At 42.6% G+C, this 18,906-nt stretch overlaps 1 protein-coding gene across 1 annotated transcript in view; it reads right to left on the bottom strand.

Annotated features, from left to right (window-relative positions):
- Window positions 1–18,906, bottom strand: part of SLC6A11 (solute carrier family 6 member 11) — a 128,633-nt gene that overhangs the window by 12,867 nt on the left and 96,860 nt on the right. The window contains exons 8-9 of the mRNA XM_045991487.1: window positions 13,933–14,057; window positions 2,155–2,267 (exon numbers count right to left, since the gene is read on the bottom strand). Coding sequence (XP_045847443.1) covers window positions 2,155–2,267; window positions 13,933–14,057 — 238 coding nt within the window. The remainder of the gene's footprint in view (window positions 1–2,154; window positions 2,268–13,932; window positions 14,058–18,906) is intronic.

The following is an 18,906-nucleotide window of genomic DNA, read 5'->3' as shown; positions in this document are numbered from 1 at the left end:
AGTGGCACAGAGGGGATGCTCAGAAAAGTTTTGATAAATCAATAAAAATAATAATAAATAATGGTGAATACATGGTGCCCGTTGTGAGCCAGGCTCTTTTCTGAGCAGTTAATGGATATTCATTTATTTAATCTCTGTAGTACTATTATCATCCCTGTTTTGTAAGTGATGATGTGGAAGCATAGGAGGTAAGCCACCTGCCCAAGAGCACAGAGGTGTTCAGAGATACGGCCTGGGTAGGGACCAAGGCCATCTTGTTACAGAGACTGGACTTTAACCACTGTGCTGGACTGTCAAGACGAAGAGAAGTAAAAGAAGTAAAGGATTTCTTTGCTGATTGCTATGGGGAGACATTTCCTTCCCTGGAGCCATTTTTTTAGCCCCAAATCCTTTCCAATTCATTTCTATCTCCTCAGGAAAGGTATTTCCAGCTTTACTGAGCAGACAAAGGGCCAAGCACAGACAGGTGAAGTGACTAGCCCAGAAGAGCACAGCTGGTAAGAGGTGTGGACCGGAGACTCAAACCCAGCCCTGTCTGACTCCAAAGCCCAGGCTCCCAGTCTCCAGGCTACCCTGCCTCTACTGCAAGGCTGTCTTCAGTCCTTCTTTCTCCACGGTTCTCAGGGAAAGGAAGAATTCAGGGAAGGCTGTTTATCCAGGACCCAAACTGAAGAGACAGCAGAGCATGCGGGCTCAGAGGTACAAAAACCTCAGTCCATGTTCTAGCAACTCACTCAGCCTCAGTTTCTTCATCTGCAAAATGGGGATGACAAAAGGGGTCCTCCAGTCCATGTGGCTACTGTGACAGAGAAAGGACGGTGTGGCCCAGGCTTGGCAAGTGCAGCACACGTGTGGCCACCTGCCCACTTGGCCCCTTGCTAACTTCAGTCTGCCACTTCAGTCCCCCTTGCTAACACAGCATCTTGGCCCAAGTGCTCAACACCACCAGGGACTCACAGAGCCAAGGCCCCAGCTCCCACCTCCCTACGCAGGATGGTCACTGTCACGCACAAGCTGCCAATCCTTCCCAGGGCCTCTGCCCGCAACAATGGAAGAGAAGATTATCAGCAGAAACACCCGGTGCTTCAGCAGCTCGGCTCAGCAGTTTCTGAGAAATCACCCAGGGGAAGAAATTGGACTTGGCTAGGTTGACAGGCATGCTGGTGTGAGGTTTGGGTGCTAAGTGACTAGCACAAGGTCATGGGTAGAAGAGAGAGAGAGAGGTGCTGGGTGGAGCTCGGTCCCTCATTCAATTATTACTTTAATCCATCATTCCAGTGCCTTTGTGCCAGGACAGCTTTAGGTGGAAGACATTCACGTGGCTCTTAGAGAAACCCACCATGCTGGAATAGCAGGAAATAGGGTAGATTTCGGAGAGTGGTGAGTGACCGGAGGCCATGGGCACCTGGCTGGAAAATCCAGAAGAGCACTGGAGGAGGGCTGGGAGGGCAGGCAGAGGTGAGTTTTACAGTGTGAGAAGATGAAGGGCATGAATTCATGGGGAGATAAAGGAAAATGTATGCAGATAAATTGCTAGTTCTAACTATACACCCTTTGCTGAAGAAGGCAGGCTGCCAAGAGGAGGGTGGGTGGGGAGAGCCGGATCAGCAACAATGAGAAGGAAGAGAGCAGGCTGGTGAGACAAGGGGCACTGGGGAGCCGATGGTGGTGCCAAGAACCCATGTGGCCACCTGGAGCATGTTGGGGGGCATAACAGAGATGGAGGAAGGAAGGAGAGGGTACTTTTCTGTGCACCTGTGTCTCCTGCGATTTGCCTGGGACAGGGACACGTGGTGGTAGAGCTCTTGGATACCATTAACCATTGCCCTCTCTCTGAGAATTTCTTCTGCTTGCTAGGTGGTGCTCTTGCACAGAAGGATTTTCACAGGATGCAAGAATTTAGCAATTTTTAAAAACTTGGACTGGGAGTTGAGAATTTCAGGTAAGGAAAAGTGTGTTTGGGAAGCTGTGGAAGGAGCCATACAGTTGTGTCTGAGAGTGACCGTGGAGATCGCGGTGTGCTAAGAGGAGAGCAGGGTGGGAACAGTGGGTGGGGCCCAGACAACCAGCACTGAGGTGTGGGTAAGGTCCCTGAGCCGCTCCTGAGAGTAGCACGTGGTTTCCCTGCCCTCCCAGCCTGGGATCCCCTCTTACCTGGCTGTCCAGGCCCAGGAAGATGAGCATCATGAAGAACAAAGTGGCCCACAGTGGGGAGAGAGGCATCATGGTGACAGCCTTGGGGTAAGCGATAAAGGCCAGACCAGGGCCTGGAGAGGAAGGAGAGAGAGAGAGAGAGAGGTGCAGGGTGGAGCTCGGTCCCTCATTCAATTGTTACTTTAATCCATCATATATCCAGTGCCTTTGTGCCAGGTGCTACACCTAATTCTCCCTCAAATCACGTAAATCTCCCAGCCACCCTATGTAGTTGGTACTATTATGACGCCCATGGTGGGTATAAGCCAGCTGAGGTGCAGAGAGGTGAGAAAGGGTTAGGAGGGGCCAGGATTTTAACCCAGGCTGGTCTGACACACAGACTTCCCTCTGCACAGTCCTGTCTCTATTGTTCTCACTGGGGCACATACACAATGCAGATCTCAGGCCCACCCCAGAGACTGGGTCAGTCTAGGGTGAGGCAAGGACCAGGCACCAGGTGATTCCAATGCAGGAGCGGAGTCCAGGCTTGGACAAAAGCCGTTCTACCCTAGACCACCTCTGCCTTTTGTTCCTCCCCTCATTTCCCAGATCCACACTCACTTATTTTGGCTGCTCCAAAGAGAAAGCGTGGTTAGCATGTCCTGAAGATGAGATTTATTAATTTTTTATTAATATCAGGGGAGAGATACCTGATGTTCTAGCCCTGTAGCACAGTGGTCAAGAGCACAGGTTCTGCAGTCAGATGGCCTGGGTTCAAATCCTTGTTCTTTACTGGGATCTCTATCTGTTTCCTCAGCTGAAAAATGGGGATAATAAAGTCCTACCTAATAAAGTGGTTTTGAGAATTCAGTAAGATGATGCAGAATATGGAAAGCACTTAAAGTAAATGTTCAATAAACATTAACTCTGATCATTATTTTTTTTACCTTAATTAAAAGCAACCTTATTAAAATACAATTTACCTACAATAAGCACTCATTTTAAGTGTACATTTCAATGAGTTTTGAAGTATACCCAGATAACTGCATTCAAGATATGGAACATTCCTATTGCCCCCTTGGGATCCTCTGTATTCTCTCTCTCCCCATTCCCTGTCTTAGCTCCAGGTAACCACTGATCTGATTTTTTTTTTCACCTCATATTAGCTTTGCCCATCTTATTTAGGAGTGGAATTGCTGGGTCATATGGTAACATATGTTTAACTTTCCGAGAAATGCCAAATTGATTTCCAAAGTCACTGTCGTTTTACATTTCTATCAGCAATGTTTGAGGGTTCCAGTGGCTCCACATCTGTGCCAACACCTGATATTATCAGATGTGGAGTTCTCTTCACATAGTTTTGTTGACCATTCATAGATCTTTTGCAAAGTCCTTGTTGAGTCAGCCCATTTTTTATTGGGTTGTCCCCTTTTTTTACTGAGTTGTGGGAGTTCTTGATATCATTTGGAATACAAATCCATTATCAGAGAAGTGTTATTAATATTTTCCTCTATGCTGTGGCTTTCCTTGTCATTTTCTTAATGGTACCTTGTGAAGAGAAGATTTTAATTTTCCACTTGTTTGTTGCTAGCATATAAAAAATGTAACAGATTTCTGTTTCTTGTCCTTTTATCTGGTGACAATACTAAGTTCACTTAATTTTTGTATGGTTTTCTAAGTGGTCAATCATGCTCATGCATAAATACAGTTTTTATTCTTCCTTTCTTTTTTTTTTTCTTTATTTGACAGACAGAGATCACAAGTAGGCAGAGAGGCAGGCAGAGAGAGAGAGAGAGAGGGAAGCAGGCTCCCTGCCAAGCAGAGAGCCTGATGCGGGACTCGATCCCAGGACCCTGAGATCATGACCTGAGCCGAAGGCAGAGGCTTAACCCACCAGCCAACCAGGCGCCCCTTATTCTTCCTTTCTAATCTTAATGATTTTTGTTTATTTTTCTTGCTTTATTATGCACTCTAAGAACTCTAGAACCATAGGGAATAAAAACGGAAACAGCATACACCCTGGTTTTGTTTCGGATTTGAGGGGAAAGCATTTAATATTTAGTGTCCAGATTAACATTTGTGCAATACTATTGATTAAACTACAGACTTTTCTCATTATCTACCAGTTTTTCTCCTTATGTCCTTTTTTCCTGTTCTAGTATCCAATTCAGGATTCCACACTGCACTTCAGAGATATATTTATTTACTCTCCTCTAATCTGCAACAGTTCTTCAACCTTGTCTTTTATGACCTTGTTATTTTTGATGAGTACTGGTCATTCTTTTGCAGAGTGTTCCTCAGTATGGATTTGTCTGATGTTTTCTCATTATCAAACATTATTACATTTTGGGGGAGTAAGGACATAGAAGTGATGTTATGCCCTTCTCAGTGCATTATATTGGGAGGGGTACATTATATCCATAAACTGTATTATTGGTGAAGCTTACCTTGATCACTTGGTTAAGTTGGTTAATATCAGTTTTCTCCACTGTAAAGTTACTGTGTTTCTCTAAGTGATAAGTATCTTGGGGAAGATACTTTGAGATCATGAAAATATCCTGTTTCAAGTCAAACTTATACCCACTGATTTTAGCATCCATTGGTAGATCTTCCTTGCAACAATTATTCCTGCGGTGTTTGCCTCACAGGTTTCTATTATTTTCATTCCTTCTACCTTTTATTAGTTAGACTTATTCTGTAAGAAAGAATTATCCCTTCACACTCATTTATTTATTCAATTTTTACTTATTTCAGTATGGACTCCTGGGTATTCGGTTTATTCTATGGATCACAATCCAATACTATATTTATTCTGCTATTCAAGTTGTTCTAGGTTTTGCTACTAGGGGCTTCTTCAAGTTGGTTCCTATGTCCTTTTGACATACCTTCATCCTTTTTCTGAGCACTTCCTTATTTCTGGTACCACTAAATATTCCAGCTTTGTCATGTCTTGCCCTGGCACTGGAATCAACTGCTTCTCCAAGAAGTCCTGGTTCCTTTCATGGAAAGTGGTGTTCAGAAACCAAGATACGGCTTTCGGTATGTTCATTGCAGCTGGGGTACCACTTCTTGCAGCACACAAAGCTAGGAGACCTATGTATGTATATCTACACATACATACACATATATATTTCTATATCCATCTGTATGTATATTAAATGCATGAGTCTCCTGATACCTCAAATTCTAATACAATTCATTGTAGATTTTCCACTTTCCTCATTTGTAACTTCTTTCTTAGTGTAAAATCTGTCCCCAATGATCTATATTCACTTGTTTGTTCAATCCTCATATACACATACAATAGTTACAGAATTACAAAACCATATCCATGTACAAACAAGAGAATAGTAAAATAATTTTTGTTTTTAGCCTTATAGTGTTCAGTCAAAATACTGTTTCCTGAAATTTGCTTAGGTTAAGTCTTTTCTTTCCCATTCTCTTCAGTGTGGTTACATTTTCATTCGTAATATAGTTAGGCTCATTTCTTACTGTTTGTATTCCCTTTTAATTCCACCAACAAAAAAGAACTGTTTATTTTGGGTGCTATGTGAAAGACTACTATTACCATGGTTCTCTGAGAGTCAGAGGTATTGAAAATATATTAAGAGAAGTATTGTTTCCTTCTCATCCTTACTTAATTCCACCCTTCTTTCTATCCCTTGTCCACTTATCCCCTGTAGGTAACCATTGTCTTTATTTTCTAGTTCATCCTTTACATATTTCTTCTGCAGAGATGAGCAGACATGCTTTCTTATATCTCTTTTCTTATACAGTGGGTAGGATACTATAGATATTTGCTTTTTAAACTTATACACACACATTTACTATTTTAAAAATACACGTCAGTACCCATTTACTTGATTATTTTTGTATTGTGATGAATGTTGAGTTTTTTTCAAAGACTTCTTTTTGTATCTGTGAAGATAATTTTGTAATTTATTTCACTTGGGCTATTAATATGGCCCAAGTGAATTTCCCAGCATTAAATCAGTCTTGCATTAGTCCAGGAGTAAATCCAAATTAGACATGGTATATTACCTTCTTAATGTGGTTTTGGATTCTAATATTTTCGATTTGGGTTTCCTATGATTTTATTTATTATTTTGCATCAATATGCATGAGAAATATTTTGTTTCTTTGCCTTATTTGGTGTAGGTGTAAGTGTTACATATACCTCATATAAGGAATTGAGAAGTTTTCTTTCCCTTTCAATGCTCTGCAATAATTTATAGAGACTGGGATTATCAGGTCCTTGAAGTTTTGATAGAATTATCTGAAAAATCATCTGGACCTAGTGTTGTTTTTGTTTTTTGTTTGTTTTGTTTTGTTGGTGGAGTAGTTCCTCAGAGATTTTGTCTATTGGCTTGTTTAAGCTTTCTAAATCAAATGCAGTCAGTTGTGGCAATCTATTTTCCTAGGAAAGTATTTATTTCATCTAAGTTTTCAAATTTATGTATAGAGAAGACTATAAAGCAATCTCTTGTGATTTTAAAGAATGTCTTCTGCTTCAATGGTTATTTCTCCTTTATTATTTCGCTATTTGTATGTTCTCTTTTTTTTTTTCTTGGCAATTTGGTAATTTGTATATTTTTATTTTTAAAGACCCAGAATTTTAATTTGTTAATTAGATCTGCTATTTCTCTATAATTATTTCATCCATTCCTGCTCTTTATTATTTCCTTCCTCATGTTTCCTTTTGGTCCACTTTGTTGTTGTTTTTCTGAACAAGGGATAAAATTCATTCATTTTCATTTTTATTGATAAATGTGGTTAGTATAGTTTTCTCATATTATTAGTTTATTTCTACCTCTATCTCCTTGTACTTCCTAAAGCTTTACTTCATAAAGGTTGTTATGTTAGTTTGTGCACATATTTTTATGTGTTTCATGTAGCTTTTACCATTAAAAAAAAAAAAGTCCTTTGTAGTGCTTAGTGCTTTGGGGCTTGAATTCCACTTTGCCTGATATCAGGATTGCTATCATTGTCTACCCCTTTATTTTTAGTCTTTATGAGTCTACTTTGTTTTAGGTGTGTCTCTTACATATGCAGCATATATATGTAGGTCATATTTTGTGAGGCAAATTGAAAACCTTTTTCTTTTAATAGATGAGTTAAGCCCATTCACATTTATCAACAAGACTGATATTTTGACAAAATATTTTATGGTTATGTGTATTTTAAAATATTTATTATGCTTCTCTATGAGTTGTGTATTCTTTGTTCTTTTATTTATAAATATTTTTTTGTACTTAGGAAGGTTTATGTTTTTGTCCTAGTGGTTACCTTTATATTTACATCTTTTAAAAACGCCCTTAAACCCTTATTTTCTTATTTAAATCTTTATTGCCTGGCTTTCTGGCTCCCCTCATCCCCACTCCCACTCCATATCATTTGACACCACTTACGGCCCACACAACAATGAGCTTTTTCTATTTCCTCTTGCCTTCTCTCTCCATCTTTTAGTTCAATGATTTCTACTGTGTTAACAGTCCACCACATATGTCTGTATTAGTCCTCTATCCTCTTCCCCACCCTTGCTTTGGTCTTAGATGTATGCTTAAATATTTTTACATGCATACAATCAGTCCTTTTCCTGACGTTTTCCAATCATTATTTGTAGGGAGAAGCTCACCTTCTAATAGATTACTCCGAAACACGGATGAATGTGGAAGCCTCAAGGTTCCATTTAAAATGGTTTTTCTATAGCCTTGACATAAGTGTAAGTGTTAAGGTGTAAGTGTAAGTAATTCACACACCTCTTTGTGTGAATTTAAAAAAAAAATGCTGCTTCATAGTTGCCTTTCCTTGTGTGTTGGTTTTGAAAAGTGTGATACCCCATCTAATTCTTTTGCCCTTGTAAGTTATTTGTTTTCTCCTGAAAACCGTGGGGATTTTATTTTTCTTTGAAAGCTGGTATCTTTGCCAGAATGTCTTGGAGTTGATCAATCTATGTGAATTTTCATTAGTCCCTAAGAAATCCTTTCAGCGTATAGATTTAGCTCTTTTTCTGTTTCTGAAAAGTCGTCTTGGATTATAGTTTTAAATATTACCTGTTTATTTTTTTTCTTCTTTAGGGACTCTTATAATGTGAATATTTTTTTCTTTCCTAGTCTTCTGTTTCTACATTTTTACTTCTTTATGTCATTTTCATTCACCCTTGTTTTCTTTCCTTTTTAAAATGCCCCTTTTTTGAGACTATTCTCCACTGGACACTTCGTAATTTAGTCTTTATTTCTAAGATACCTTGGTCATTCTTTTTTTTCTCATTTTTTTCCTGAGTTCGATCAACTTTCTCTTCATTTATTCCTGTTATCCCCTTCGCCCATTTGTTAGTTTTAAAATTCCAGGTTCAAGATGTTTTTTCCCCACATCCTCATATGCTTGTTTGGGTATATTTGCTTCTGTCTGGAGTGCTGATAAATAATTTTGCTTTATTTTATGGTTGATTTCATGGTCATTGATATGTGGGGAATTTCCATGCCTGTTTTCTGCAGTAGTTCTGCATGGACTTGAGTTTTCTAATGTTCATGTTCATGTTCTTGGGTATTTTATAATATTCCCAACCTAATAGTGCCCTCTTTTGTAAGTATGACAAAGTCCAGGTAGTTTTAACACCATTTTGTGTTGATGGTGGAGGGAAGGTGATCTCCCCATTCCATACCCTAATTTAACAGTTCTCTTTTGTTTTTCAACAAAAACAAAAGTTTATCTCCTTTTTTTTTTTGTTTTCTCTTACTGTCTAATTATTAAAGGGTGCATATTTCTTTCTTTTTCTCCCCAGAAGTTCTGTGTTTCAAATGGTGTCTCCTTTAAATTGTGTCTGTTCCTATAAATGGTCCCTACGCCTTTAAATCACACACTGAATACTTTCTCTGTTGTCCTGGTTAAGGGATTTGTCTGGATCTTTTCCATCATTTTTCAGACTTAAAAGTGGATTTAATCTTTCTGGTGACTGCTCCAAATCATTTTTAGGTCCCTTCACCAGCCTGTCTCTATCTCTCAGTTTGCCTTATCAGCTGTGAAGGCATAGGTGGTAGCTGGAGGAATTGTGCACCTGGATTGATAATTTTTCTTTTTGTTAGAGCTATCTGTAGCTTCAACATTTTCTGTCAAATTATGCAGGGACATGGTTTTGTATAAAACATATTTCCCCTTCTTGTTCTTGTTTGGAGAGAAAACGGGATTATAAAAGTGGCTATACAGCTGTCACCATACTGAGATATTTAGATGTCTTATTTCCTCTAATTTTTAAAAGACTCTGTATAAGACTGATATTATTTTTTTCTTAAATGTTTGGTGGAATTCACCAATGAAACCATGAAGGCCTCAAGTTTTCTTCATAGAAATATTTTTGATAATGAATTCAATGTCTTTTAAAAGTATAGAGCTATTCAGTATTTCTATTTCTTCTTGAGTCATTTTGAGTAAATTATATTTTTAAAGGGATTTGTCTGAGCTACATTACCAAATACATTAGCTTGAAGTTGTTCATAATATTTCCTATTCTCATTTTTAATGTCTGTAGAATTTGTAGTCATATCTCCTCTTTCATTCCTGATATTAGTAATTTGTGTTTTCTCTCATTTTTTTTTTTTCCCTTGACCAGTCTTGCTGGGGAATTATAAATTTTGTTATCTTTTTCAAAACCAAATTTTGGCTTTGGAATTGTATTGTGTTGTCTTACAAATTTGTTTGTTTCCACTTACTCTGAGTTTAATTTATACTTTTTTTTTTTTGCAGCTTCTTCAGATAGAAACTTAATTTTTTTTTTTACTTTAAATCCTTCTAATTAGGCATTCAAAATTATAAATTTTTCTGTAAGTACTTTAAATGCATCCCATAAATTTTGGTATGCTGTATTTTCATTACCATGCAGTTTTCTTTGACCTGTGGGATATTTAGAATTGTGTTGCTTAGTTTATACATACTTGAGGATTTTCTAGTTATATTTTTGTTATGGACAATTTAATTCATTGGTAGTCAGAGAATATACCTTATAATTTCAATCCTTTGAAATTTATTGAGTTTATTTATAGCTCAATTTATATCCTATTTAGGTGCATGCTTCATGTTCATTTGAAAAGAATTGTACTTTGCAGTTGTTTGGTGCAGTGATTTATAAATGTCAATCATGCCAAGTTGTTGATAGCGTTCCAATATCTACCTCTTTATTAATATTTTGTATAGTTGTTTTAACACTACTGAGCAAGGGATGTTAAAAATCTCCAACTATGGTTATAGGTTTGTCTATTTTCTTTTTTAGTCTGTCAGCTTTTGTTTCATGTAATTTAAATGTCTGTCATTATGTAGTAACACATTACAAATTAGATATCTTACAAATGAACTGCTTTTATAAACATTATGAAGTGTCCCCCTGTTATCTGTAATAATAGTCTTTGACTTGAAGTCTACTCTAATATTAGTATACCAAAGCTACTTTTCTTATGCTTGTTGTTTGCAGAGTATGTCTTTTCCCTGTTTTACACTTTGTCTGTGTCTTTAAAGTGTGTCTCTTTTTAGAAAGCTTATAGTTGAGTCTTGCTTTTTTACTCAGTCTGATAATTTCTGCCTTTTATTTGGAGTATTCAGCCGATTTGCATTTAATGTAATTATAGATACGGGTGGGTGTAAGTTCACCATTTCATATTTGTTTTCTTTTTGTCCCTTCTGAATTTTGGGGGGTTTCGTTTGTTTGTTTACTCTGTTGTGTTTTTCTTGCCTTCTTTTGGGCTAATCAATATTTTTACGTATTCAATTGTATTTCTTCTGAGCTTTATAGCTCTACCTCTTACTATTATTTTTTAAGCAGCTGGGCCAACAATATGCATCCATAACCCATCAAATTCTACCTAGAGTTAACAACATATCACTTAATCCTGCTACCACACATCTGACACTTTCCACTTCTGATGATCATTCCAACATTTTCTGCCTCGAAACAGAATTTAGGACTTAACCACATCTCTACTTACAAAATGAAAACAAATACTCCAGTTAAAAGACATGGATAATCAAGACAGTATAAAAAAGCAAGACCCAATTCTAACCTGTCTAAAATTTCAACCTCTAGGAGAGGGTACCTGACAAAAGAATCACAGAAACACACCAAGGGACATGTGGGTGGGGGCCACAAATTTCAGTGGTGGGATCATAGCATGACAAAATCTGAGCCCTGTGACAAGTGCACATTGCCTTCCTGGCTCAAGTTCCAGGTATGCTGGGACATCCCACTGAACATTCTGCCATTTAATTAGGTATCTTCCAAAAATCATTCATCAGAAAGCAGGCCGAGGTCCTTCTGAGAAAGGGGAGATGGCTACACATTCACTTGGAACTTGCAATTTCTCCAACTGGCAGAGACTCCTAAGGAGAATCTTCGCCTGACCCCCCTGCCCAACAGAGGCACAGAGCAGATTTACCTGCTGGATACCAGAAGCAACACAGGAAGATGAGCCAGTAAATGCTAGAGCCAGGCTGCACCGCCTATAAGCTGTGTGACCTTGGGTGAACCACTTGGGTAACTCAAGCTCTGAGTTACAGGGTCCTCATCTGCAGTGGGCAGGGGAAAGCCTAGGGCTGCTGTTTATGTGAAGAGTGTCCTCTGCAGGAGTGTGGTGCATATTCCGCACAGCCACAAGTGCACGGCCTTTTAAAGCCTACCTTGCAGGGGGGCTGTGAGCAGTTTGTGAGGGAGAGTGTTAAAAACAACCACCCAGAGCCTGACAAGTGAGACAGAGTAAATCAGTTATGATCCATCCATCCATCCAGTGAAAGACCACATAACCATTAAAACTCATGATTGAGATCTCTGTTCATGGAGGCAGAAAGCTCCTTGTGCTTTATTGTAAATGGGAAAATGCAGCCTACAGAATACCAAGGATAATTTGATCTGGTTTTCCTCACTACAAGTATGAATATATATGCATGGAAAATCCTGACGGGAGGACCCCAAAGTGTAGTCATATTCAGAGTGCAGAGTTTTTCCTTTGTTAAGATTTCTACATTTTTCTACCATGAATATGCTTTCACTTTGAAATTAGGAAAAAAAGTAACAAACTTTATTTTTAGTCGGCTCTTTTCCTTTCCATCTATGACTCCTCTTTCAATTTCATCTATAAAATTGAAAGAGTGATATAAAGAGAAAAAATAGTGCTGCAGATATCTTATCCCACTTACTACCTAAGGTAGGTGTTAGGAAATTCATTTTATAGAGGAGGAAATGGATTCTTGGAGAGGGCAATCCTCCTGTAGAGAATGCTCTCTCTTCACAGGGCTGCACTGTAGTTTCATGCCAGGAAGAAGCATGGATGTTTGGTTGTCAGGTGACCACAGTGGGCAGCAGGATGGCATGGTCAGAGCATGGGCTCTGGAGCCAGATGGCCCATAGTAAGTCCCAGCTGTGTCGCCTCCAGCCTGTATAACCTTACATAAGTCATTTCACTGCTCTGAGCCTCAGCTTCCTTATCTGTCAAATAGGGGAAGCAAAAGTGCCATGTGGGAGGGCTGAGCTGAGACCGTTCCTGACCAGAGCCAGCACTTGCTGAGTGAGACCTTTAGTCATACTAAAATTCTCTAGTTTAGATCTGGACTCTTGAGTTCAGCAGGGACTGTCTCTATCTCTGACATACATTATCCAGAGGAAGGGGGACCCTGAGTGGTCACAGAGAAGAGCTTTGCAGCCATGCACCTGCTCTGATGTCCAGAACTCCCACTCTGCCAGCTTGGTGGGTTAGAGGGATGCTTCCCTATCTGTGCATGCCACACCAAACAGGACACTGTGGACCAGCATTTTCAACAGAGGCAGTGTGGCTCCCAGGGGTGCCTGGAGGTGGTTGTAATAAGTGGGGGCATGACTAGCATGGAGTAGATGGAGGCCAGAATGGCTAAGCTACCTGTGCTACTCTCGATAAATGGTTCTACTAAATATGCTTGTAGGTGAAAAACTTTAGACTTAATTGGGGTTAGAGTGTATTTGTCATAAAAACACAAACTATTTTCACACTTTTTAAAAAATACACACTGAATTTTTCTAGAATTCAAACACCATGTAAATCAAGGCAAGAGTAATTCACCATTTTGTGTAATCACATTAGCAACAATAACTCTGTCTGTAGTGTGTTTGAGATAAACACACATCAATCTATACTTAAGAATGTCTCATTCATCATGATTCTGCATCTCAGAAGAGGGGAAGGGAGAGAGATTCTTCAAGCAGAGGGAACTGTATGTGCAAAGACCCCAGGGTAGGAGGAAGCAAGCAATGTTGCAAAAGCAGACCACCACAGCAGGGCAGCATGAGGGTGAGGGAATGATGTGGGTGGAGAAGCTACAAAGGCTGGGCAACTATGGCCTTGGGGCCCTGCTAAGAATCCAGCACTGTGAGAAGCTAAGAAAAGCTTTTCATCAGAGAAAGAAATGCTCATATTTGCATTTTGAAAGCCAGTCTGCACATGGAACAGAAGGGGCAGTAGTGGTGGCTGGGAGGCCAGTGGAAGGTTCCTGCAATCATGTAGGTGAGCAGTGACGGGGGTCTGGGCTAGCGGGGAGAGTGTTGCTGGGGCAAAGTACATGAAGTGGAGCAACACCCAGGAAGCAAAAGCTATACCACTTGGGGATGTCTTGGATATGGGAGTGAGAAGGTGTCACAGTTTCTCTCCCACGATCCTGGCTTGAGGATGGATGGTGGCGCCACCTTCTAAGACCTGAACCCAGGAGAAGAATGAGCTGAGGAGGTAGATCGTATTTGCACCTTGACCACAAGTTCCCCAAGGCTTCCCTTGCCTTTGGCAGACTTACCTGACTCTGCCACTTCGGCAATGGGTACCCCCTGCTCGTATGCCATGAAGCCCAGGACTGAGAAGATGGCAAAGCCAGCCACGAAGCTGGTGCCACTGTTGAGGCAACAAAGCATGATGCAGTCCCTGCGGGGAAGCAGTGAGAGGGGCTGAGGTCAGAGTGGGAGGAACAGGTACACTGCTTGAACATTCTCTCTGAGCACCATAGCCATCCTGTGGAGCAGGCAGGGCACAGTGGGCACAGAGAGCCCCATATGCCTGTTGAAGCCATCATGGTTCAGAGAGGTTAGGTGGCTGGCCCATGGTCACACAACTTCTCCTGCATTTCTAGAAGATAAGGTGGGTCATGGACCAGAAGTGTGGAAGAGGGATGGGAAGGAAGAAAGGCTGGCATGTGAGAAAACGCACAACTACTGAGAAGATACTTGGAGACAAATCCATGCTCCTCCAAGTCCCTGGCAGGAGATGAAACCAGGGAAAGCAAGAGAGGAGTGATTTCCTGGGAGCTCAAAGCTAGGAGGGCAGGAGAGGCCTCTGAGAAACAGCTGCTTCTCAGTCAGGGGAGCATCCATGGATTTGACACTAGAAGCTCCCACCTGCTTCAGGAGGAGACACCCCGTCATGCCACACTATTTATTGGAGCAGCGCCTCAGAGCCCTCATGGCTCAGTCCCCATGAGGGAGCAACCCTTCCAGGTTGGGCACCGCATGGAGGGGTTATCAGCAGCGCCTGGCTCTTGCCCTGTGGAGGGGCTTAGCAGCAGAAGCACCAGCATGAAGCTGCAGCCCAGGAGAAATGAGAGAGCAAATGATGGGGTTTTGCCAAGACGAAGGCAGAACCCACAATTCCCAGCCTCCCCTCCCTCAGGCCCAGCATCCTCACGCAGCCACAGAGGGTAGTCTCAGAGTCTTCTCGGCTGCTGGCTGCAGGCACTGGCCAGTTAGGCTCAGGGCACATGTGATGCCACACTTGCCCAGGAGGCGCTCCTAGAGGATTTGGCCAGTCTCTGGTCTGAGGTAGGGCTCTGGGGTGTCCCCATGGTGGTGGCGGCTCACGCCACCATGGGGCTGCCTCGGCTCACACCCTAGCAAGCCTTGTCCCCTGGTTCCATGGCACTTTCCCCTGGCTGCCCCCCCCCCACCCCCCTGTGCTGCTTATAGCAGGAAGAACTTCCTCATGTGTGTTTGTCCCAAACCGGCCTTCTGGGGCGAGTTTTAGTTCTGCCCTTCCTACCAGCCTACACCTCCTTCAGGTTTGGGAGATCTGAAGAGAGTGGCCTTACATCCCCTTTGAGTTTTTTTGCTCCTTCAGTTAACTGTCCCGGTTCCTTTACCAGATCCTCATCCTGCTAGTGATCTGTAATACACTCCAGCTTGCCTGACCCCTCTTCAAGCGCCACGTCCAGGACTGAGACTCAAGAACAGAGCAGGACTCTCACCTCCTCTTCTCCTGACAGCATACTTTTTGTAATGTAACCAAAGGTTACACTAATGTTGGTGACTGTGACACCCAGTTGCCTTGCAATGACTCTGAGAATCAAGGGCATACTGGAGAAGGCATTACCCTGGGGGTCCGGAGACATGGGCTCCACTTCCCCCTGCAATTCTTTTCTCTGGACCTGATCTCACCATAAGATAAAATGCTTGATAACAGAGTTTCTTGGGCCTTATGACAGATTATTAATTTTTTAGCAAGTAGTCATCTCCCCCTACCTTCTTCCTTAGGGATGAGTCTATTTCCCTGCCCCATAGACTTTGGGTTTAGCCACATGATTTTCTTTGGCCACAGGATATTAGCAGATGTGACACAGATGAGGTCTAAGATATGCTTATGTGACTGAACTTGTCCTTTATGCCTTCTGTGATTTGCAAGGAAAGGAGCTTCCCCAGGGGAGCTGTTGTCCTTGCTGTTTGCCCCCCACAATGTTCACGCATGAAGCAGACTTGAGCTTGCCTACACCTTGGAGCCAAACCCAACCAATTCACAGCCCACTGGAGGGCTTCCCCAGCTGGCCAGGAGACTTGTGAGCAATAAAAGCAAATGCTTGTCATGTTAAACCACTGAGTTTTGGGGGCTGTTTGTTACATAGCTTTACTGTGGCAGTGAATGACTGATTACAGGTCTCTTTAAAGAACTCCTCTGGCACTGTGGGTGAGGGCTGGGCTGGCAGATCTGAAGACTATCTGCAAGCCTGATTTCTCTCTTCTTTTTTTTTTTTTTTTTAAAGATTTTGTTTATTTATTCGACAGAGATCACAAGTAGGCAGAGAGGCAGGCAGAGATGTGGGGTGGGGGGAGCAGGCTCCCTGCCGAGCAGAGAGCCTGATGTGGGGCTCCATCCCAGGACCCTTAGATCACGACCTGAGCTGAAGGCAGAGGCTTTAACCCACTGAGCCACCCAGGCGCCCCTGATTTCTCTCTTCTTAAGAGATTATGCTGAGCGAAATAAGTCAAGCAGAGAGAGTCAAGTATCATATGGTCTCACTTATTTGTGGAGCATAACAAAGAACATGGAGGTCATGGGGAGATGGAGAGGAGAAGGGAGTTGAGGGAAATTGGAAGGGGAGATGAACCATGAGAGACTGTGGACTCTGAAAAACAACCTGAGGTTTCTGAAGGGACGGGGGGTGGGAGGTTGGGGGAACAAGGTGGTGGGTAATAGAGAGGGCACGTATTGCATGGAGCACTGGGTGTGGTGTAAAAACAATGAATACTGTTACGCTGAAAATAAATTTAAAAAAAAAGGGAAATGCAACTCAGGCAAGGTAAGGGGAGATTTATGTCCAAGGTTAGGGTGAAGATGCTCCTCATGCTTATTTCCTGACCCTGCCTCATCAAACAGTGAGAAACAAGGTGGTCCCGCTGAGGAAAGCGCTTCCTCTGTATCTTCTACATTCTGGAATTCTCCTGTATAATTGGAATCTGCAATGTGCCTAGTCCTGTGCTGGGATTTCTCGAACACTGTGTCACTGAATCTCAAGACTCAGGGAGGAGAATCACGTACTCAAGATTTCAGGGGCTTCCACTGGTGAGGATGGAATGTGCATCCATTTATCTCAGCCACTAAAACCCATGCATCTTCCAGGAGCTGCACAAAAACAAAGCCCCTAGAATTAATACCCCCCAAGAATTAAGACTTTCAGATCTTGACTCGTGGACAGTTACCTGTGGGTATCCATGTGGTTGCTGAAAAACAAATATCCCTTATTGCAAAGTCCCCATCTATCCCCAGAGGCCTCCTGAGTGATTGCCTCACACCACAGAAGCACAGAAAAGCACTGAGCAGACCTGAGGTCCCTTCCAGCACTGCATCCCACACCCCAGTCCTCAGAGCACTTGCACTTTCAAGAAGGGGCTTAGCAGCCTGTGTTCTGAAGTGAGGATTTGCCCCTGCCTGGTTTGCTGTATTCCCCATCCCTCTACTTCTTTCCTGCAGGGCACCTTCTAGGTGAAAGCTTATGTAACAAGCGCTTTAAAGTTGGCAGGAGCTGAGCTGGGCTTTGAAGACCTCCAGGAGCTATTATGCTGTCAGAAGAGAGGGTACTAATTTACTCCCTCTGAGGTGGGAAGACCTTCTCGCAGAACAATTTGGAAATAGAAATAAAACCGGCCTTCAGATTTTGCAATATCACCTGCAGGATCATCTGCTTTCTTCTGCCGCTGGGAGGGGGAATAACCTGCCTATTGGATGGGAGAGCAGAAGGGAACTGTGGCAGCCAGCATGTTTTACGCATATGCTCGGTGGGGAAGACAGTCGCTACTGCCCCAGAACACAGCCTGAAGACAGGGCGGTCTTGGCCGAATTCTTGTCAGCTGCAGTTGTTGGGGAAAAAACTGGCCATCCCTGTTAGTGAGGAACAGGGGTGCAGGAACCAGAAAAACTTGGGTTCAAAGACATGTTCCACCACTGGCCATGTGAACATGAGCAAGCAACCTACTCCTGGGCCTCAGTTTCCTCATCTGTAGAACAAATGGCTCCTCCTTGCTTCCTGACACATCATTTGGCACTGTACTAGGCTTGAGGGACAGTGTGTCCCAGCCTGTGTCCTCACGGAACTGACAGCTGAGCAGGGAGCAAATGATTTCTGCAGTGCCCTGCACGGAGGGCTCATGCTGAGTGCTGGCTGCTGATGGGGTGACCGTGGTAGACAGACAGCAACCTTCCCTAACATCCAAGTGGGTCACGTTCAATGCAGACCAGAGGCCTGCTGTGCTGTTCTCCCTGCCCCAGTGCCTTTCTTTTCCTGTCCATGGTGACTGTTCATATAGTGGATCACAGTGTTCTGCCTCTCATCCCTCAGACCTGCCTCTCCATGAATGCCTGGAAGGTAGAGAGGATCTTATGAACAACCTGGCATGGTCAACCACCTCTCCAGCATCCTTCTGTCCAACCCTACCCAATACCTCTCTGCCCAAGCTCCCCCAGGAACAGCAGAACTTGTCTAGAGGCACACTGGATTCTAAGGCTTTTCCTTACAGCATGCTGGACCTGCCCACTGTCACTTCCTTGTCCTCAGTTTCCCCAACTTATGAACTCTGTAGACTGAGAGAGGAGAGGCTGTGCCACTCCTGATTCTGGAGTGCCACAATGCACATGGTTTTAGTGAATGGATTAATAAAGTGACCATGCAGCTAGCTTTCAGAGAGATGTGTGGGAGTCCTGGGATGGAAACCAGGAGACTTTAGCCAGAGTCTAGGTTCTGCTATGTGTAGCTAGAGATAATGTGGGAGGAAATTTATCACTGCTAAACATTCTTTCAAATGCATGATCTCACTTGAGTCCCAGAGCAATCGAGTTGTTTGGTTATTAGGTACGAGACCCCTAAAGAGCTACCTACCATGACCAGGCACTGGATGCAGGGGTGCAGAGACCTCAGCAAACAGACCACTGGCCTAGAGCTAGAGCTCAGGGTGCCATCTGCACGTGAATCATGCACCGCTATGCTAGGGGACCTTGGGTGGGTTCTTGGCCCTCA

The sequence above is a fragment of the Meles meles genome, chromosome 20, assembly GCF_922984935.1.
Source record: "Meles meles chromosome 20, mMelMel3.1 paternal haplotype, whole genome shotgun sequence".
In the NCBI taxonomy this organism is placed as follows: Eukaryota; Metazoa; Chordata; class Mammalia; order Carnivora; family Mustelidae; genus Meles; species Meles meles.
This window is presented reverse-complemented; position numbering and strand designations above follow the sequence as displayed.